The following is a 23,387-nucleotide window of genomic DNA, read 5'->3' on the forward strand; positions in this document are numbered from 1 at the left end:
CTTACATATTATGAAATAATAAATATATATTGAATAATTAAAAGTCAGCAACTATTACATATATAATTAAATTGGTGCGAACATATAAATCAATTTTATTAATCCAAACAATTTTTTTAAAAAAATTTGATACGATATGTAATTAAATTTAAATGAGATTAACATACATAGTATATTTTTAATATTAATGTCTATTTTTTATTTATTTTTTTAAATGATGCTTTCTACGCATATGTTTTTTTGATCATGTGTATTTTAATAGCAAAAACTTTAAATTACTGATAACAAAATTTTCATTGTGGGATTAATAATTTTAGTAATTGATAATTTAAAAAAATTTATCAATGTTAGTTCAAAACTTTTATCAAAAAAAATTATTCAAAGTAAATTTTGAAACTAAAATATTTATTTATTCAATATGGTTTATAGTTTAATTTAGAATGATATATATACATATATATTTTAAATCTTAATGATTAATTAAATTAGACTTTTACTTATATGATTTTGTAATCATTTGTATTTTGTCATAACAAAAATTTTAAACCATGGATCGCAAAATTTGAATGTGAGACTTTTAACAGTTTTAGTAATTTATAGTCATTTTTAAAAATTCAAAATATAAAATATACAGAAAAATCTAAATTTTTATAATATGGTTATTGTGTTTTTTTAAAAATTATTTTAATAGTTTTAAATTAAAAAAAATTGATAGAAGATACTTTTTTTAATCAGATCTTTATTATTCAAAATCATTAATTGTCATATATACTTTACCCACATTAGGCAATTTCGTAATCTTTATTTAAGGAAATAATAAATGATATTAATAATGAATTTATGGTTAGTTTAATAAAAAGCTTAGTATATAATTAGATGGACCAACCTATTTCTCTAATAATTCTAAGAATCATCCTAGTGATGACATGTGGCTACAAAAAGAAGTTGTAATGTTTCACAAATAATATATAGGGGATGTAAGGGCCACCGGTTTAACTTGATACGCTGATCCAAATTAGGAACCTCTTACATAGCATCATAAACATTGTTTAGCTTCTCTTTTCTCAACTTATTTTTGTTGCTTTTGTTCTCTCTCTGTTGTGAAAGTAAGGATCTTGCTCATCATTACCATAGAATTACTTTGATCAGTGTTAATCTCAACTGAACTGCTAGATGCCTCCGTTCGAGATCGTTTCCTCGAGACGAGTTTTTCCACACGCCTTTTGACAACACATTCTGCAGATAGTTGCTGCGCATATACATCATCATTGATGTCCTCAAAGTTCAAGTTTTCTTGTACTTGACTATCACCAAACGTAAAGGTGCAAGCATCCGTAGTATCACTCAACCCAATTGAAAAACTACCATTAGCAGTTGCGCAGTCAAATATGATTTTCAAATCATCAAACTGGTGTATTGGGATCACCGTACTTTATTTCGGCTTTCTGTCGATATATTAACAAATTTTTATAATTCAATTTAAAGATGTATTTCTATCGAAATTATTTTAGTTAACGTTTTGATATTTTATTCGTTTTTAGTAAACCGTTTAATTCAATATTTTATGGTATGTAACACGCCGTTTTCGAGAGAGGAGGAGACGGGTGTTACAGTTTCTTTGTGCGATATACACGTTTAAACGTTTTGAAAGCGTGTCAAATATTTACTGCTTTCATATATGCGACGCCTCTTATTTATTGACTTAATAAGGTGCATATTTACAAATTACTCATAAGTTGAGCAGCATTGGCAGAATAATAATTGGTAGATGAGGTAGCCTCGAACTGAACTTGTACGGTCAGACTATCATCAACGATAAATCCCTTGGCTGGATTTTGGAGATCAGTGAAAGACACGAACTGTTCGAAGCCAAAACCTTCTCCTGGTGTATCAAACCATGATAGAACTTCCAAGAACAAAAAGAAAAATTTAAGTGACATTATATGATGTTAGAGGTTATAGACAATGTCCTAATCATATAATTAAGTAAGGTTAGAAAAAATTACTTGGTTTTTGGAGATGTTTTGATTGTTTTTGGTCGAGAACTCGCAGCTTGGCTCGGACATAAACCTTTTCGTAAGTTTTCAAGATTTGGTTTTCACTTAGAATTACATAAAGAGACAACGAGTTTCCTTCTCCCGTACCATTACCATTTGGATACACCTTAAGTGCCCTGAATAAACAAATAACAAAAGGTTGATTAGTTGAAGATTTACTGATATCTATTTTCTTTGTAACTGATTTATCGATATCTATATGCCTCATTTTTCTCACCAATTTTTTCCTCCAACAGAGAAGTCATCAGATATATAAAAGTCTCTGGTCAATGTCGAGAATTTCATAAGCTTCCATGAGTTAGGCCCATAGACCGTCTTATCGATCGACAAGATCTCCCATTGGTTAAAATAAGGATACACCGAGATGTCTACTCCAAACACACATTGGTCATCGTCGAAAATGTACTCTTTATCTTTAGCTTTAAATTGTTTTGTTTGAATCAAATTTGGACTTCCCCAAGTTGTCCTGAATTGATGGAAATGTCTTATCTCTGTGTCTGCATATATTATAACGGTGCTTGATTCAAGAATTATTTTTAACAAAGAAGGAAAAAATAATTGAACAAAAGGAAGGAAAGTTTGTATGTACGAAAGACTGCAAATTAAATAGAAAAATATAGTTAAAGAAATTATTTGACAAAAAAATAAAATATATCTTGTTAAACATATGAACACTGATTGAACCATTTAAATAGAATACAAGAACATGATATTATTTTACAATTTAAATAATAGTTTTCCAATTTTGAATATTTTCTATTTTACTATAAAAATCCTACAATTTCTTAATACTTAATTCTTCAACAATTAATAAATATTCTTAAATTATTATAATTATATATTATATCAATTTTAGTTTTAAAATGAAAATATTGTTGTAAAATATGTTATGTGGAGTTGATAAATTAATTATCATCCAGTGTCTCAACGGCTTAATATTATTAAATTATATAATATATTTATACCAAAAACAAAATGATCAACATATGTTAATATTTTACATATAGAACAATAATATCTAAAACTGAATAAACATCAGCAAAACTAAAATTTCGTTTTGATAACAAAATTATTATTTTTAACTAGCAAAATTAAAATTTGTTAAGAATAATATTTCCAATCTTTTAATGCGCGGATCAAAATCTAGTATCATCTATACATGATATGTAGAAATTTTAGATGAACCGTAAATCATTTAAAAATAATATTTCCACTCTTTTAATGCGTTAGCATGGGCGGTAATACAAATTTTTATTAAAACGTGTGCGGTAATACTAATTTTTATTAAAACGTGTGAAGAAAAATCAAATATCCCTTTTTTGAAAATTTAATCGATTATCCTTGTTTAGTTTATTATTGTTTTAAATCGTAATTGAGTTTAACTTGAAAATAAATATAAAATCAAAAATAAACGTTTTAGACTTTTTTTTGAATTATAAAAGTTTTAGACTTTAAAAGTAAGTTATTTAAAAAACATACCCATGGATGTCCAGTATTGATCTTTACTCTTGCTATAGACCAAAAACCTGAGATCTGCATAAACCTCACGGTTCTCGCCAACTAGCCCAGAAGGATCTATTGCAACATATGCAGAGATCCAATCCCCTACGCTAGTCGTGTTTCCAAACGGTTGGAGAATAAAAGTCCTATACATAATTTTCGGTAGTTTAATTGACATTTTACTACACAATCTAAAATAAATAAATAAAATTATACCAGATACGAAGAAGAATTTAATATATACCAGTTGAATCCTCCCACAGAGAATGGACGGGTCTCATACTGCAAGTTTGGAGATCTCGTCATTAGTTCGCTGCATGATTCGATACGCACGCAATAAGCGCTTGGTGGACGAGTTCGCATGAATTTCTGTTCGGCCGAGAGCCTAGGTTCCGCACCATTGATCGCTGCAAGCCTCGAACTCTGAGGGTTACAAGGCACTGCGTTGTTGGTTCCCTTGGTAGGTACAAGACTTACCTGAATGGTGGCAAAGCCCGCACAAAAGAAAGAAGAAAAGAGAAAGATCGCACCATTTAAATTTAAATTTCTTTTTTCGTTTAGAAACATTGTGACTGTCACCTTGATTTTCTTTAAGTCTTTGTTGTTGCATGGAAGGTCTTACATTCCTAATTAATTTATAGGCATGTGCACGTTTTAAAATTCATTAGGTAGAAAAATCCAAAACATGTAACTTCAAAAAAAAATCCCCAATTATATAGGGAAACTAGGTGATCATTATCATACATGCAAGCCAATATTATTATTAAACTGAACAGTATACTATGGTGGCCGATTTATTATTCGGAGAGTTTTTTTCAGGTTGCATGGATTATCTAGGACCAAGTTTAAGATAGAAATACTAAGTTTCTTTAGTCACTTCTTGTGAACTTTGTGGAGGAAAACTATATCAATTTGCTCTTTTCAACTACTTTTTACTCACAAACTGATGGCTAAATTGACGTAGTAAATAGGACCTTGTCTACTTTACTATGTGTTATTATTAAAAAAAACATTAGAACTTGGGAAGATTGATTGCCACAGGTAGAATTTGCTTATAATCATTATTTGCATTCAGCTACCAAGTTAACTCCGTTGCAGGTTGTTTATGATTTTAATCCCTTATCACTGTTAGACATGGTTGTCTTACCTTTGAAAGATCAGACTAACCATCACAGCAAAAGAAATTCCAAGTTTGTGAAATATTTGCATGAGCCAATACAAAAGAACATTGAAGAAATGACAAAGATATATTCAAGAAAGGCTAACAAGGGGCATAAGGAATTAGTGGCGGAACCAGGAGACATGATTTGAATTCACCTAAGGAAAGAGAGGTTTCCAAGTGAAAGGGGAGCTAAGATTATTCCTTGGACTTACGGTTTCATGGAAAAGATCAACAACAAAGAGTGACTCATCTGCTTATCCTGCTTTAACTGCTTCCAATGAGTCATTGCTCTGACACTGAAATTTGTCCTGTTCCGAGGTAAGCTTCGTGGTTCCACTTCTAACTCAGCTCCGGCCTCCGTGACCTATATATATAAGCCATTAGTCATTAGTTTCATCGTAGAAACCACAAAATCCTTGGAGAAATAAATTGATAAAGTTTAGCCAACTCTAGAAGCCCACAGATAAGAGATCTTAAGAAGCTTATGTTAGAATAGATTTCGGGTTTTGTCTAAGAGACCCAAAAAACCCGACGAGATCATAGTGTGTTGTTTCCTTGTTCCGAAAAGCCAAGGTGATTTGTGGTTATGCTTGTTGTTTTACTGCAAGCAAGTATGAGATGTTACTATGCTTATTGTTTGTCTTGGTTGATAATATGATGGTCTTGCTTGGTATGTTATGATATGATTGTAGCATGAATAGGTGGTTAGTTAAGTGAATGAACATGGTATATTATAAATATATTATGTGAACCTAGAGTTAGAGAATATTATCATAAATGAGATGTTGTGATGATTATTATGATTGATGATGCTAATATTGATTGGTGTGATAGATATGCATGGTTGCTTGTTTGTCGTTGGGCCTAGAAGATTAGAATCTATTATGATATGCATGAATTAGGAACTATATAATACTATTACTATGCATTATTGAGTTGTGTGTGGAAAGTGTTGTTAAGGCCATTTGAAAACCCAGCAGTATGGAATCACGGAGGGACGAGACTGAAGACTAGTGTCGTATGGGCGCATGACGATGCGCCATCCGAGCGTGCTGGTTTTTAGAAGCAGCAGGATATGTGTGTGACCATCGGTTATGCCTTTCTGGCTATAATATTTTTAGGTGTATGGAGTTAATGGGTGGAAAATGTCAAATGGGTGTGGAAAGGCCTAGAGGTGGAAGTGATTGAAGTAAAGTATTTGCTTTTAGTATATATAAGTATGCATTAATATCATGGCCGTTACTTAGTTGATGATGATATCTTGCGTGATGATTGTTATTTTGGGTTTCTGGGGAATTGATTATGCAGGTAGTGGGAAGCCGAACTCCATGAGCAAACTAGTTTCTCATGACTCTACTTTTTTTGCAGATAACCATTAGTGAGAGACTATAAGGGCTGAAGGAGTTTAGAGAAAGCTGGTGTAGTGTTGTACTTTTTTGAATATGCAAGTATGCATTTAGTATGTATGGTGATGTCTTGATTCTTAACTCCCCGCGGGATCTATATGTATCTTTGGTTACATGTAAAACCTAAGTATTATATGAATAAATCATGTTTATAAAATACTTGGGTTATGTATGTTACTTGTTTTTGGTCCGGGACAAACTAACTATCAAATGTATCTTGGGTTGAAAAGCCTTGAGTTATTTTTGATAGTAAATGTGTGCTTGGATGTTTGAACTAGGGTCTCGGGTTTATCTTGGTAACCTTGGATTAAATGTCTTTGTACGCATTGTAGCATCTTCGGTTTGGTTTGGGTTCAAAGTGGTTGGATGTGTATGTTTTTGTTTGATTGTTGCACGACTGATCAAGTCAACTTTGACTTATACCAGATCGGGGGGAGGGGGGGGGGATTACAGTGAGGTTTTGTGCTGTTATAAGATGTTTACCGTATTCTTAAATTCTATGAAAGAATGAAGAAGATTGGTTCTTCTTCTATATTATTTCCTCTCTACTCCCTATCTCTCTCGAAACAATTTAAAGACGTCAGTGTTTGATCCGATGTCTGGTCTCTCCAGCGCCGGAAGCTCCTCTTCCTCCTCTGCTTGTTTTCCCCTTTGCTTCCCATTTTCTCTGCTCTCAGTCTTCAATATGTTGGGAGCAGTGGAGGATCATCCGAAGGCGGCCTTCTAGATCTGCACCGGGGTGAGATAGATTTTTCTGTTGGAAGCTCCTCTAGTGTTCCAGCGAGTCGACATGTTCCAGGTGAAACAAGGGAGTCAGATTTTGTGGTGTAGTCACGGTAAGATCTGATTTTCTCCATTTCAGATCTGGTGGTGGCCTTCAATATTGGTGATGCATGAGTTCGATGGTGGTATCTCTGCTTGCTCTTCAGTCTTTGTTCATCTCAAAGTTGCTTGCTTCATTATGTAGGGGAGAGAAATCTCTCATGTTTCAACTCGACTCAGTGTCGGGTCGTGGTGTTGTGTTTTGTTTTCATCTCAAGTTCGGCAATTTATTCTTTTCGGCATTAGAAAAAAGGGTGGTGGTCGTGTGGCTGTCTTCTCTGTGTGGGTCCTTGTGTGATGTGTGGGTCCTTGTGTAGTAATGGTTTAGCAGTCATCCTTTGTTGTCTATGTCTGACGGTTCCCTTCTCCGGTACCGCCTCTTCGATTGGCTTCGTCTCTGCAGCGTAGTCTCTCCCTGAGTCGCAATGAAGGTCTGGGTCAGGTTCTCTGCCCCAGAGCAAGACATTGTTTCGTGTTACTGGTGGTGTCTTCTAGTTTCATCGTTCAGCGAGGACGCTTGATATTACGTGTATACGCACACCAATTAATCTAATGTGCACACTCCCACAATCGAACGGTATGTCGATGTAACATTTTAGGATCGAATCCACAAAGACCAACGATTACACTTTATCTTTTTGGGATCAATACTTAGCTAAAACAATGATGGGATTTTGAGATTAAGGTATTGTGACAAGCAAGTAACAAATTCGTTGAAGGTTTTCAGATGATTAAGAGAGCTAGGTTCAAGGTGATTCATTGGGATACTCAAGACAATGAGCCACCTAACTATTCAGGAAGGCAATAAGAGCCAATCTAGAAAATGAACAAAAAGAATAGATAAATCCACTGTCGTGGTGTCTACCAATTTATCAAGCAATCCTAATGCCTAAACTGTCGTTTGGATCAGAGAATGATGACAAGCATTAAGCTCAGATTCAATTGGTTCACGATTTGCCTTAACATCAACTTTCGTTGGTTAAGGACAAATCACCTATCTATGACTTTTCTAGCAACCTAAAACACTTTTGATGATTAGATTAAACCTATGATCAGATGCTGAATGGCCAATTTAACACAAGCAGTAAGTATAGTAATAGATAGAGATATCAAAGAATAACAATTCTATTTGTGTCTAGCTCATTGATCCATGATCCCTAACACCCTAAACCTAACAGGCGACTACTCAGCCATAAACAGAAAAATCGCAGAGATAATAGATGAAGAAAACATGTTGAATCAATAAATAAATAAGATAGGGTTCAGGAATCTTCTCAAGAATGTCGAGATCCTTTTCCCTTTACAGGGTATGAAATCACAACAATGGAGTTCTAGTGTCTGGTTTCTTCTCAAAAAATAGCGTAGAAAAATAATAGAAAAGATAAACATAAGATATATGGAGGCTGCTGGCGGCTGGGAGAGAAAATTGAGATGATTAGGGCAAATCCAGAAATATTAGAAGTTTCCTTAAAAATCTATGCTGCGGGAACATGTATTTCTGGTTGCTCCGCTCGATCGGGAACAATCACTTCAGACTGTTCTGCGTGAAAATCACCAAATTGCATTGTTTTCTGCCTCTTTTGCTCCAACTGGTCCATCTCCTATCCAGTGCAACTCCAGACCTATAATGACTCGAAAAGGACTATAAAGACTCGATAAAGACTCAAAAACCAATTAGAAAACATATATACAATGATATCAAAAACACCATATATCAACGCTCGTTATTTATTGGTCATCCCAGTGTCTGCTACACTCCTTGGTTCAGTAGAAAGATCAATTCTTTTGTCTTGAAAGTACTGAAGTTCGAGTATTGTGCAGCCCAAATCCAGCCGGTGGTCCTGCTCGAGGGTGTCTCTTCTCAGCCAGTGTAAGTCTTCTCAGGTTGGCTCAAACCCTTTCCCGTTATTACGGATTTTGTGAGCTTCAATATCAGGTAGATTACAGGATTGAAGAAGTAACGGGTATTCAGCTACTCCTGTTGGAAGGTCGATTAAGACAATTGTACAGTCTCCTAAGCTCGGGGGTACTGGTAATGCGGGTATCCTGCATTAATTCCATCTCTTCGGGCTAGGCATTTGATGTTGAGAATGGTGCCGGTTCCGCGTATATCTTAGATACTAAGGGGATGTGCTGGTTTGGAAAGATACTAAGAGGATGTACTGGTTAGATACATAGTAGTCGAAATAGAAACAGGTTCTGCTAATTCAAGAATGTAACCGATTCAAAAATCCCAGTTCGAGTTGCATATTTCATATTTAATAAATGTATTTAAAATAAATAAAAAAGATTGGTTCTTCGTAACTGATTGTTATCAATACTGAAACACATTTTCACATTGTTCGAGACTTGGTGGTCAAGTGGTAAGGGGAAGGGCTTGGAATTTCAACACGTTTCAAAGTTAGACCCACATGACACATGAAACTAAGTTACATTGTTTCTGGACACCTAAATGAATATGGGTCTTGCTTACTGCCCATTTGTATATACGGAGATACAGTATATCCGTGAATTGCACATTTCCTTTGGAATTAGTCTGGGCCAAAATATTTTCAGATTAATATTTTAAATTTACTAATATGCCAATAGTAAAAAAGCCGTTCACTTATCCTATGGACCCGAGAGAACCTGATGATTGAATTATTAATGCTAAATTTATAACATCCCGAGTTGTGATATATAGAAAGGCTTAAGATAATTGATTTGCTACCTATGTCACCAAAATTGACTCACATTTTCCGTCACACATCCGTTTAGAACTTCAGAGTTAAGCGTGCTTGGGCTGGAGTAGTGAAAGGATAGGTGACCTATCGAGATGTGATTCGCGATACCGTGCAAGTGAGGTCAAATCACGAGGAATGGTCATGTGGTGATTGCAGAGTCAGTAAACAAGACTTTCGAACCTTGGAAAATTAACGGACCGACCATTGGAATAGGATGGGGACCACGGGCCGAGTGAGCAGGCGTTGGTGGCCCATTAACCGTGGACGGTTTGGGCGTTACAAGTGGTGTCAGAGCTAGTTAGTCATCTCGGTTATGCTCCGAGAGGCGTCTTGAGACCTGTCCTGGGGCGTAACGAGGGATTTGTGTTCTTTAAGAGGGGGTGAATTGTAACATCCCGAGTTCGGATATATAGAAAGGCTTAAGGTAATTGATTTGGCTACCTATCTCACCAAAGTTGACTTACCTTTCTCGTCATACATCCGTTTACAACTCCAGAGTTAAGCATGCTTGGACTGGAGTAGTGAAAAGATCGGTGACCTATCGGAAAGTGAGGCCAAAGAACGGGGAAATATCACGTGACGTTACAAAATTACTAATGAAAAAAATGATAAATACATATATGTTTAGAAAATTTGTCAGTAATTCAATTTAGTTACGATTTCATCTTATATATTAAAACAGAAGTCACAACCTTGATTCATGTGTTATTTTTTTTAAAATGGACCATCACTAGAAATCAGTTATCATTCATTTATTACTAATAATATGGCTTAATAATATATCATTCCTAATATAACATTGACTCCTAAAAACTCGGATTGGTTAATAAACTCACCTTGATTCATGTGTGATATTTTTATTTGGATCATCATTTAAAATTTTTATTAAATGTATTTCCTTAATGTTAATATATAATATTTTAACTACTTAAATCATAATATAATTTGATATCTTTTAATTTAAAAAAAAATATATATATATATATATATATATATATATATATTTAGTTTTTCTTAACAAATGTGTTGAAAAACATTATAACAATATCTTAATTATCAAAAATTGTATATAAATATTTTCACTAATTTTGTAATTAGCAATGAAATTAATGTTATTATACATTAATATATATATATATATACTCAGTTATCTTTTATAAAATGAAAAAAAAAATATATCAAATTTTACTATTTTATAGTTATATCTATCATTTTAAAATAAAACATTGTATTTAACTAAATATGATAAAATTATTTTAAACTGATAAATTAATATATTTTATTTTCAGAAAAATTAAAAATTTATGCTAGAAATATAATATGTTGGTAGAACGGGTTAACATTAGTAAATTAAATAATTCATGTATAAAATTAACTTATCTTAAACTTTTTTATATATATATAGTTATTATCTTAAATGAATAAACATAAAAAAATATTGATAAAAAAAATCTAGCGTTTTGAATTACGGATCAGGATCATAATAATTGAATAAAAAATAATTTTAAAATATATATAATAAAAAATATCAAATATATGTGATGATTTGAAATGATCAAATAACTTAGAGCATGAAAACTATCAGATTGTTATATTTAAAGTTATTATATATAAACATTTAAATATATAAGTAACTCAAAAAATATATTCTAATTATGTAAAATATATATAAACATGAAAATTAATGGGTCCAAATCTAGTTGCTTTTATTTCATGAACCAAAGGTCCCCGTGATCCACGTGAATGAATTATTTATGTGGGTCTGATTTATATGAATGAAACTATTGACCAAAGGCATCGTGATCCGTGTGGAATTTGGTTGTTATCGCAATTATTTGGTTATTTTGTATTAAGATATTCACTACATTATTGTTTAGTAGTTATGACTTATGGGGGTTCTATTTGTATGGTTTTAGAGATGGGTTTTACTTCTTATTCATGATCGATCCGATAGATAAAGTCGGTCCACTATTTTTTGTTCTTTTAGGTCCACTATTTTAGTAAAGGCGATTGAAGAAAAATGAGTTAGTCAAGAGAATAAAAAAAAAGGAACATAGAATTTTAAAAATGTAAAAAAGAACATTTTAAACTTTGAAGCTCCAGCACTTATACTTCAAACTAACTCACTGTTTTATCACTTAAAATGTAACCGGTACACTGTCGTTTATTTTCTGTTAAAAAAAATTAAAACAAAATTTAGAAATAAGAAAAACAGTTAATATAATGAAAAATAAATAACAATACAATCAAATTTTAATTCTTATATAAAATAAAAATTCATAAATAAGCCGTGGACGGTTTGGGCGTTACAATTGGTGTCAGAGCTAGTTAGTCATCTCGGTTATGCCCCAAGAGGCGTCTTGAGACCTATCGTGGGGCGTAACGAGAGATTTGTGTTCTTTAAGAGGGGTGAATTGTAACATCCCGAGTTCAGATATATAGAAAGGCTTAAGGTAATTGATTTGCCTACCTATCTCACCAAAGTTGACTTACCTTTCTCGTCACACATCCGTTTACAACTCCAGAGTTAAGCGTGTTTGGACTGCAGTAGTGAAAAGATCGGTCACCTATCGGAAAGTGAGGCCAAAGAAAGGGGCGTTAGCCGTGGACGGTTTGGTGGCCCATTAGCCGTGGACGGTTTGGGCGTTACAAGTGGTATCAGAGTTAGTTAGTCATCTCGGTTATGCCCCGAGAGGCGTCTTGAGACCTGTCGTGGGGTGTAACGAGGGATTTGTGTTTTTTAAGAGGGCGTGAATTGTAACATCCCGAGTTCGGATATATAGAAAGGCTTAAGGTAATTGATTTGGCTACCTATCTTACCAAAGTTGACTTACTTTTCTCGTCACATATCCGTTTACAACTCCAGAATTAAGCGTGCTTGGACTCTGGAGAAAATATCACGTGACGTTACAAAATTACTAATGAAAAAAATGATAAATACATATATGTTTAGAAGATTTGTCGGTAATCCGATTTAGTTACGATTTCATTGCTTTTATTTCATGAACCAAAGGTCCCCGTGATCCACGTGAATGAATTATTTATGTGGGTCTGATTTATATGAATGAAACAATTGACCAAAGGCATCGTTATCCGCGTGGAATTTGGTTGTTTTTTTTTTTTTTTAACGTCAAACAACCATTCTATTACTCAAGCTTGAGGTGGTCTGGGTAACCAGATCGGAATAGAACAACCAATGAAAAGTAGCTCCCTATGAAAGCTCCTAGCAGTCTTAGCTAAAAAATCAGGAAACTGATTGCACAGACGTGGTACATGGGTGATTTTGAAATCCGGAAAACAAATCTGCAGCGTCTCTATCTTCTCCAGCTCTGTCGCAAATCTTGGTCACTTCTGGGGTTCATTTATCATTGCGATCAGCTCTTTGCAGTCCGTTCCAAAGCTCTGGCACGGCGAGTGTTGAAGCATGTTCTCCATCGCCCATCGCAGCGCTTCTACCTCCGAATGCAACGCTGATTCACATCGAGTAAAGTTTCGTGTTCCCATAAGTTGTATGTCCTCCCTACTATCCATCCAGACCCATCCACATCCACTAAAGCGATCAGAAGCTGTCCAAGATCCATCTAGCAAGCAGATATTACCCAAGCTTAAGACTTGGTTTACATCATTATTGTTGTCCCGGACTTGTGGCGGTATCATCTCATTTGCGTTAAACCAGGCTTTGCATTCACTCTCTGCGTATCGAACGAGTTCCAAAGGGTCTCTATCTATACCCCTGAAAAGCTTATCATTGCGAGACTTCCAAATATACCATATTATCCAGGGATAAGGATCCCTGTCTTGGTCTGGTACAATGATATTATTTTTCCTCCAAAAAAGATAGTCCATGTTTGTGTAGACGCTCGCCACTGGGAATATACCTGGACTTGTAGGAGTTACTGATAAAGACCATACTTGCAAGGCTGGAAGGCATTCAAATATTGCATGAGTTACAGATTCCTCTATTTCCCCACACCTTGGGCAATAATTATCGCACCTCATATTACGCCTTACTAGATTCCTCGTTACTGCTACCAGACCCGTGATCAATTGCCATATAAGATGGCACATCTTCCTTGGCGCTTTCAACTTCCAAGCAAAGGCTTGAAGTTTAGTGATACTTGGCTCTAATATTTCCTTTTCCTCTTCTTGCTTCAACAGGTTGTGAGCAACCCAATATCCAGACTTGACTGTGTATTGGCCATTTCTCGTGTAGTTCCAACAAAAAGTATCTCGACGGTGAGTAGAGCTTATAGCCATACTGCGGATGAGAGGTATATCATCAGGATGTACATAATCATCTAGTAATCCTACATCCCACTCCTTTGATTCCTGATTAATGATGTCACTGACTCTCATGTTTAGGTTCATCACAGGGGCTATAGGTCTAGCCGGTCTAGCGGGTGTCGTTGGAATCCACGGATCCTCCCACACCCTGACGTTGTAACCAGAGTGAATCTTCTATCTGATTCCTAGCAGTAAAAGCTTCCTTGCTGCGGAGATGCTTGTCCACACATATGATGGGCTGCTAGTAGAGGTCGCCCTCAATGGCGAGGTCATCCTATAATATCGCCCCCTTAATACTCGGGCAACCAGTGAATCAGGGTATTGGACCAGTCTCCATAATTGCTTTGCCAGTAGTGCTAAATTGAACTCATGAATTAGACGGAAGCCAATACCGCCTTCTTCTTTGGGTAAACAAACCTTATTTTGTTGTTATCGCAATTATTTTGTTATTTTGTATTAAGATATTCACTACATTATTGTTTAGTAGTTATGAGTTATGACTTATGGGGGTTATATTTGAATGGTTTTAGAGATGGGTTTTACTTCTTATTCATGATCGATCCGATAGATAAAGTCGGTCCACTATTTTTTGTTCTTTTAGGTCCACTATTTTAGTAAAGGCGATTGAAGAAAAAGAAGTTAGTCAAGAGAATTAAAAAAAAAGGAACATAGCATTTTAAAAATGTAAAAAACAACATTTTAAACTTTGAAGCTCAAGCACTTATACTTCAAACTAACTCACTGTTTTATCACTTAAAATGTAACCGGTACACTGTCGTTTCTTTTTTGTTAAATTTTTTTTTTTTAAATTAGAAATAAGAAAAACAGTGAATATAATGAAAAATAAATACAATAAAATCAAATTTTAATTCTTATATAAAAAAAAATTCATAAATAAATGTACAAAAGAAAAAAAATGAATAAATAACTCAAATTTATTAATAAACCAAAATAATTTAAAATAAAATGAAATTTCAAAATAAAAATTTAAAATTCAAATAAGTAAATAAATTCAACATATACCAGCGAAAGTTTCTGACATAATTTTTATATGTGATAATTTCCCGATATATTGACGTTAAATATTTTAGACATTATTATTGATGTTGATAGCTTCTTTAATGGCGATGAATTTGGATTTATTTACTTATTTTGAATTTTTGAATTTGCTTTTTAAAATAATTTATTTTGAAATATTTTTAATTCATTTCAATTTATAAATAAATATGATTTACTTATTAATTTATCTTTTTTACTTTATCTTTTTTAACTTTATCTTTTTATTTTATATTATAAACTATACATTTACTTCTGAATTTTTGTTTTCAATTTTTTTTTTTGTCATCAACTTTACAGACTCATATTGACTCTATGAACCACACTGTAAGATCTTGATCCATGTGAACTACAAAAGATGTTTCCTTCCTAGCACTGCGGGCTAAGCTATCCGCCTTCTTGTTCTGCGTTCTTGGTACATAGATAATCTCTGCGCGGAAAAAACTCTCTTTCAGGCTGTTTATATCTTTCAAATAACTTGCAAACGCTGGTCATTCTTATAGTTCTGAAACCATCTTCACCAATTGAGAACAATCCGTTGCAAACGTAACCTGAAATTGTCGTAAGTTTTTCATGCATTCCATAGCCCATAATAAAGCTTCCATCTCTGCATGAAGAGAGAGAGTGAAGCCCGAACATTCCTTGCCCCCAAACCCTTCTAAGGTACTGTACCATCCTTGACCTGAAAAAATATCATTCTCTTTCCAGGAACCATCCGTAAAACACCATCTTCCTGGAATTGACGGAAGAATCGTAGCCTCTACCTGTGGAGTCTTCTTTTGGTCATTCAATATTTGTGCCTCAGCCCAGAGTTTTGATTCCGTTTCTGCCAGTTTAAGAGTATCCAAAAGATCCACATCAATATTACTAAAGACTTTATTATTTCTTCCTTTCCATATGTACCATAATATCCATGCAAACTGATGATCCTCCATATGTGGAACAACTCTCCAAAAGAGATGATCCATGTTCACAAAGAGAGAGCTTGTTGGGAACATAGCTGGATTTGTTGGAATCTTTGAAAGAGCTCATGCCTGAAGTGCAGGAGAACATTAAAAAAAAAAACATGGTTGATCGATTCCTCCTCTGCTCCACATCTTGCACAACAGATATCTCCGGGTATCCCTCGCATATGCAGATTCTTCTTAACTGCTATGCACTCTATCACCAATTGCCATAGAAAATGCTTAATTTTTGGTGGACACCGTATTTTCCAACAATATGCCTTCAAAATATCCACCGTGGGTCCAAACACTAATGGTGGTTTTTCCTTATCTGGGTATATCCTTTCAACCTGATATCCAAATCTAACCGTATATTTTCCATTATTTGTGAAATGCCATCCTGCTTGATCTGCCATCCGAGTTCTACTCAGTGGTATACTTTCTATCAATTTCACATCTTGTGGGTCCACCAAAGCCTGAAGCGCCGGCGAATTCCATCTTCGCAAATGAGGATCAATAAGATAATCCACTGTAAGGTTTGGGTAAAGATTGTGTTGATTTTTATTAGTTGGTCTCGGGCGAGTGGTTGGGAGCCAAGGATCATTCCATACGGATATAGAGGATCATGTTCCCACCCTTTTGATTAGTCCTTTGCTTACCAGAGATCTAGCAGATACAATACTCCGCCAACCATATGACGAAGAATATGAACGAATCGGATCCAGGGGTGATGCATTCCTGTAATACCGACCTTTAAAAACTCAAGAAAATAAAGTATTTGGCTTCTCTATCAGCCGCCATAACTGTTTACCAAGCATCGCCGTGTTGAAATCAGTGATATCTTTAAACCCTAAACCTCCATCGTCCTTACTAACACATACTTTATCCCATGATTTCCAATGCATTCCTCTTGTATTACCGCCAGGGCTCCACCAAAATTGTGCTACCGCACTCGTCAATTTTTTTGCAGTAGCCTTGGGTAAACGATAGCAAGACATCACATGATTTGGCAAAGCCGTAATCACTGATTTGATGATCACTTCTTTTCCTCCTTTCGTAAAGAATATAAAAGTCCATCCATTGACCCTATTATTTAGCCGATCTTGTACGAAGACAAAAACTTGTATCTTAGAACCCCCAAGACTTTCCGGCAGGCCTAGATAAGTTCCCATCCCTCCCAAATTCTGTATGCCCAAAATATTTCTTAGCTCCTGTCTGACAGATTCTTCTATCTTGTGCCCAAATTGAATGGAAGACTTATCAAGTTTATTAGTTGACCTGAAGCTTTCTCATATTCCTTTAAAATCCTTAGAATGGTGTAACACTCTTCCTTTTGAGCTTTACAAAAAAAGAGACTATCATCCGCAAAAAGCAAATGAGATATTGAAGGGCATGCTCTGGCCACCTTTATTCCTGTTAATTGTTTCTCCCTCTCCACCTTCTTAATATTTGCTATAAAAGCCTCGGTACACAGAATAAATAAATAGGGAGAAAAAGGATCTCCTTGACGTAAACCCCTTTGTGGCACAATGAGGCCCCGAGGTTGGCCATTTAAAAGGATCTGATATTGAACCGATGATATACACTCCACCATTAGTTTAATCCAATGGTCATGAAACCCCATTTTCTGTAGTAATGCCTTAATAAACTCCCATTCTACCCTATCGTAAGCCTTACTCATATCCGTTGTACTGCCATATACTTTCCTTTACAAGCCTCATTAGTCCGTAATCCATGAAATATTTCTTGTGCTATAAGAATATTATCAGAAATCAGCCGTCTTGCCACAAATACCGATTGCGTTTCTGATACTAGAGAGGGTAGCAACAACTTCAAACGTTGACACAAAACCTTCGAAATAATTTTATACCCTACATTACATAAGCTGATAGTTCGCAACTCCATCATCCTTGTAGGTCTCTCTGTCTTTGGAATCATACATATATTAGTAATATTTAACCTTGAATCCATTTCTCCATAAACCAAAAAATAATTCACCAGCTCCACCAAATCTCCCTTAATAATATGCCATGAGTGTTGGAAAAAGAGAGCTGTCATGCCATTCGGTCCTGGTGCCTTCTCTGGATGCATCATAAACAGAGCCTCTCTGACCTCATCCTCTGTCGCTATCCTCATTAATCGTTGATTCATCTGTGGAGTTATGCCCGGTGTTACCTCTGAGAGAAAATCGTCAAACTCCAATGGAGAAGTTGTAGTAAATAATTCTTCAAAATAGTCAACCGCAACTTTCTCTACTCCATTATCCTCTGTAATCCAATTTCCGTCAACATCATACCCTACGATCCTATTACGGATTCTTCGTTGCTTAGTTAAAGCATGATAGAATTTTGTATTGAGGTCTCCAGATGAATACCACATATTTCTGCGTTTCTGATGCCAGTACTCCTCTTCGTCCTTGTATGCTTCTTGCAACTTTCTCGACACCTCCATAATATCCTCCTGAGATCTAGTATCATCTGTTTGTACCTCTTCAAGAGCCTTCTGTAAGTCTGATATTTTTTCATTCCCATAAGGTGGATTATTTTTCCTCCATTTGGCTATTTCATGACGGCAATTACTAATTTTTGCCACTATACCAGTTCCTGTTCCTTCACTATTATCGGACCATCCCATTGTAATTGATTCCATAAGGCCTTCTTGTTCAACCCACCTCTTATCAAATCTAAACTGCCCTTTTCTCCTGATAACTTTATCTTCTAAGTAAGCCACCACTGGGCGATGATCCGATGCTACCATCCTTAAATATTCTGTATAAGAACAGGAAAATAGCGTGTGCCACTCCTCATTCGCTAATGCACGATCTAAACGACATCTAACCATTACTGCCCCTTTGCCTTTGCCTCTTCTTCCTTGCCATGACAACTTATTTCCTTTGGCAGGAAACTCCAGTAAACCACAATTCCTTATCATATTGTTAAAAGGAACAAATGAGTTTGCACTTCTCAAAGCTCCACCTTCTTTTTCATGATTTCTTGTGATCTCATTTAAATCACCAATAATAAATCATGGCTCTGATCGCGAAATTCCATATCTAGTTAAACGTTCCCACACTTGTTCTCGTAGGTCTTGAACTGGATCTCCATACACAAACGTCATATAGACCGTTTTCCCAAGAGCCACTGCTTCCACATCTATCATTCGATTACTTGAATATAAGACATTAACCTGGTACTCATTATTGTAATAAAGCGCTAGTCCACCACTTCGTCCCACTGGATCCACTGTGACCAGATTATCAAATCCGAAATGAGCTTGAATTTCTGGACAAACTCAAATTCTTGCTTTGTCTACGATAAAAATAAAAAATCCGGCTTATGTTTATGACATATCTCCGTTAAATAACTTATAGTCCACTTACTTCCCATTCCTCGGCAATTCCAACTTAGTGCTCTCATTTAAAAATATATGGAAAGGCTCCTTTGAGCTGACTAAATTGTGTGTAATGATACCCTGAATTCTCCAACCCCCATATCTCTAACCCCCATAGTAAAAAGGCTCTCCGCCACGTTAATGTCTTCAAACTTATTAACTTTCATATCTCCACCCCATCCCATAGAAATTTTCCTTGAAACCTTCAAAGAAAACACTTGTATGTTCCGTGATGAAATAAAATATTAGAATAGTCTCTAGCCAAAAACATGTTCCCAATCTCCAACCGCTTCTTGTGATTCGTTATTCTTCCAAATACCATATAAGATACTATCTGAAGGAACAACGAGTAACACCAAAGCACCAGTGGCCGTAGAACCAATACAAATGGCATGTCCGTAACGTAAAATAATTCCCGATCCATATATAAGCAACACCAAACCCAAATCAAAACCTTTAAGTAACAATACTGAACAAATGTTTCTACAACATTATCTTGATCCGAAAGAACAATATGCAATAAAACCAAAAAGACATTATTGTTTACTATTATCTTGACCCAATATTTGTCCAACATATTAACCTGAAGCTGCCTAACTCTGTTCCTGCGAGGTAAGAGCCAAAGTGCCAGTATTGTAATCCATAATGTGATCCTCCGTAAACCAAATGGAGCCTCAAACCGTGTAATCCGACACTTATTTAGAAAAGAACTTTGCACCCTCCATCTGTTACCTTTGTATCGAACATCACTCGTTCCTCGTTCTTGTTGACGCTCCAGACCAATAGACCTTGCCAACCCATGACAAATTCTTCGAGTTCTTCACTGCATTCGGTTAAATGAGACCGGCCACAATAACTTTTCCAAAGCTGAGCCGTGTGCCAAAGACTTACCAACATAACCAAAACATCTGAATGCAAAGATAATAAACCTCTGATCCAAACCACGCCAACACCAGTAATCCAAATAGCAAATTTTATTCCAACGCATGATCTTATAAAGAGATCTTGCCCAATACCAAAACATCAATAAGAAAACTTTGAAAATTAAACACCCCAGACCCTGCTTGCTAGATACTAGTAAGACTTGATCCATAAAATTAGTTCTTCAGGTTTCCAGAGTTTGGGTTTGACGGTCCCTTACTCTCCAATGGCTTATTTGTATCCCCTTTACGAGTCCCCATCTTGGCTGCTGCACGTTTGCGAGGAGAGACAAGCGCTGCTGCAATCCTCATCTTTGTACTTCCTGCTACGTTGATTGAAGGTTTGAACAGTCTTTTACGAGTCCCCTGTTTCTTGTCCTGCTCCGTTGCATCCTTATTCTTCTCATCTTCGCCATTAGCCTGTTCCCCTGCCTACTGAAGTTGATCTTCCTCTTCGTACCCCGCAATCATTCCCTCCTCAGAGACTGCCGGAAGAGCATCTATCGCATTCATATCCAAACCATGTTCCAGCAATGCTGCCTGAATTTTGTCCATCTCCATCACATCCTCCACTTCTCCCTCCGGGGCTCGATCATTCTCCAAAAGACTTTGGATTTTTTGTAGGCCCTCCTCTCCATCCACAGGATCGGAGATCACCTCCAAACCAGCCGCCTGTGTCTCAGCAAGTGCAGCTTGAAATTCCTTAGAAACAAGAGCCAAAGCTTCCTCGCCAGCACTCTTAATCTCCCCTTCCTCACGTGTCTCTTCTCTTATCTCATTCTGACCATCTTGACGTTCCACACGTCTTGGAGATGTTTGAACCCGATCCTCCTGTGGTGCCACATTTGTTTCCTCTCTTCGTGATGATCTTCTATACGAACTTCCTGCATCACCACGGGAGTTCCCATGGTAGGAAGAGATCCTCTTATGACCCATCTCCGCTGTCTTCACCCATTTGTGATCATGATCCTCGGCCACTTTGCCTTTCCCCTTCCCAAAATAAGCTCGACTCTCCTTCTCTCTGTTTGGTTGGTTGCTATTTCCATTGATCACCACTCCCTTGTAACTCCGGGCTCTCTCATCATGTTTTCCTACATCGTGCCATCCACCATTTCCCTCTCTCATCTCCCTACTCTTCTCCGGGCTCTTCTTTATATTCTTAGGATCCAGAGGACACTTCTCGTCCTTATGACAAAGACTGGAGCAAAATTGACAAAAGCCAAAAAGCTTCTCGTACCGTAGAGATACCAAGGCCTCCTCACTCTCGTAGAATTCCCCACCTTTGAAGTCTATAGTGGTTTCGAAGCAGAGCTCCTTGAAAGCGTCCACCACCACTTGAACCCGCGCGTGTTCCACATCCACCATCACCGTTCTTCCAATAGCATCCCCGATACTCTCATAAGTAGGAGCCATCTTGAACTCTGCAGGGACGCCTAAAACCCGAACCCAAAGAGTTATCTCCGAAGGGAGTTTAGGAGATTTCCTTGGTTGCCATCGAGCCAGTGAGAGCATCCAGTAGTCGAAGTGATAAGGTTGAAGCTTCAAGACCCCCTCTATCTCCTCCTCAGTTTCAAATACGAATTGAAACTTTCCAAGTCCCAGGTCCATTCCAGTAACCCGTTTCTCCAAACACCAGATTTTCGGCAGGTTTGTGATCAAAGCCTTCATGTCTTGTTCCTCCGGGTTCATGCACCGACCAATCAACGTTTTGGAGAAGGTTCTGATCAACTCAGAGTTGTCAAAGTGGGGCACCGAGATCTTCAACCTCTTGCGGGTGGTATTACCATTCTTCATCTCACTCTTGTGTAGCAACTGACTCTGCGACATGATACAGAGAAAGCTATGAATCTCGTTTATTAGTATGAAACGAGAACAACTGATGCAAGATAAGAGAACCCCAGACGTTCTTTTATAGCAATTCCATTTAGCCAATCTAATATTTAGAAGATATTTCGTAGTAATATCAAATCCATTATTGACACCCTGTATCACAATATCATAGAACAATTGAATCCCTAAACTTACGATCTCAAAAAACCAACAGATCCAAACTCTCATCTCAAAAAACCAACAGATCCCTAGTCTCCATATCCCAACATTATCAAATCCCACATGCCTTCCTTGCATCCCATTTCCTTCAAACAAGAAAATCAGTTGAAGAAAGTGAAAGATATTACCTTTAAATACATTCGATTTCATCTTAAAGATGATTGAAACCGAATTTTGTTCCCCCACAAACCCGATCTTCCATATCTTCTCCGAAAAAAACACTCGAAATTCCATTACCATACATCGAGAATCCGAAGGAAATCATCTTCCCATGTATGTGCGAACCTTGATTTGATAAAGATCCCCTCCGATCCATTCACCGTTGGTGATACCCGGATCCCACCTTCGAGAAAACATGGAACCTAAATCGCCTTTTGCATCGCCGTCAGAGCGTTTTTTCTTTTTACTTTCGCCATTTAATTTCTGTGTGGAATTAGGAAGAAAAGCCAAAAAGAGATAGGATTATGTTACCTAAGGGAAACAACAATAACAACCAAACCGAAGTCGATCCTGCTGCGATCATACATCCACCTTCAGCAGCTCTTTTGACCAAATCGTCATCATCGACATGGTGTAGTCAATCATGGATCGCTTAGATTATCATCAAGAAGTAGTAACAAAGGTCACTAACGAGCAAATTGAGGCACTTACAACCGCCTACGGACTACCGCACTTCCCCAAGTAACATCAAAGCAACTTGCGACAATCCCATAAGTGTCTTGTTTCAAGATCCTGGAACAATCATGTTTGGGATATTTAACCAGGAAGTAACTCCTCCTATCTAAAGCATGACGTCGGCCTTCTTCTCTTGCCAACAATCTTATAACCACCGGGTCGTGTTTCCCTCCTACTTATTAGTTTAAAAGAAACTCTTCTAGATAATGAGAGATCTTTTCGTATTTCAGGATATGGAAGTATATAACCTAGATTGTGACTATAAATACTTATTACAAAGACTCTTAAACCCTTGAACAAGGTGATCACAGACTATTCATTTTTTATTTGTAGGTATGCAGCTACAACTAGGGTTTATACACCAATATGTTGTAATCATGTTCAAAATATCAATAAAAC

The 23,387-nt window shown here is 36.2% G+C and overlaps 1 protein-coding gene across 1 annotated transcript; it reads right to left on the bottom strand.

Annotated features, from left to right (window-relative positions):
* Positions 1–1,677: 1,677 nt before the first annotated feature.
* Positions 1,678–4,203, bottom strand: LOC106359818. The gene is made up of 5 exons (XM_013799447.3): positions 3,802–4,203; positions 3,537–3,703; positions 2,275–2,554; positions 2,007–2,173; positions 1,678–1,906 (listed from the first exon to the last, which is right to left on the bottom strand). The coding sequence occupies exons 1-5, from the start codon at positions 4,122–4,124 to the stop codon at positions 1,719–1,721; spliced, it is 1,125 nt and encodes a 374-aa protein (XP_013654901.2). The 5' UTR covers positions 4,125–4,203; the 3' UTR covers positions 1,678–1,718.
* Positions 4,204–23,387: the final 19,184 nt, after the last annotated feature.

Source organism: Brassica napus, chromosome C5 (genome assembly GCF_020379485.1).
Source record: "Brassica napus cultivar Da-Ae chromosome C5, Da-Ae, whole genome shotgun sequence".
Taxonomy (NCBI): Eukaryota; Viridiplantae; Streptophyta; class Magnoliopsida; order Brassicales; family Brassicaceae; genus Brassica; species Brassica napus.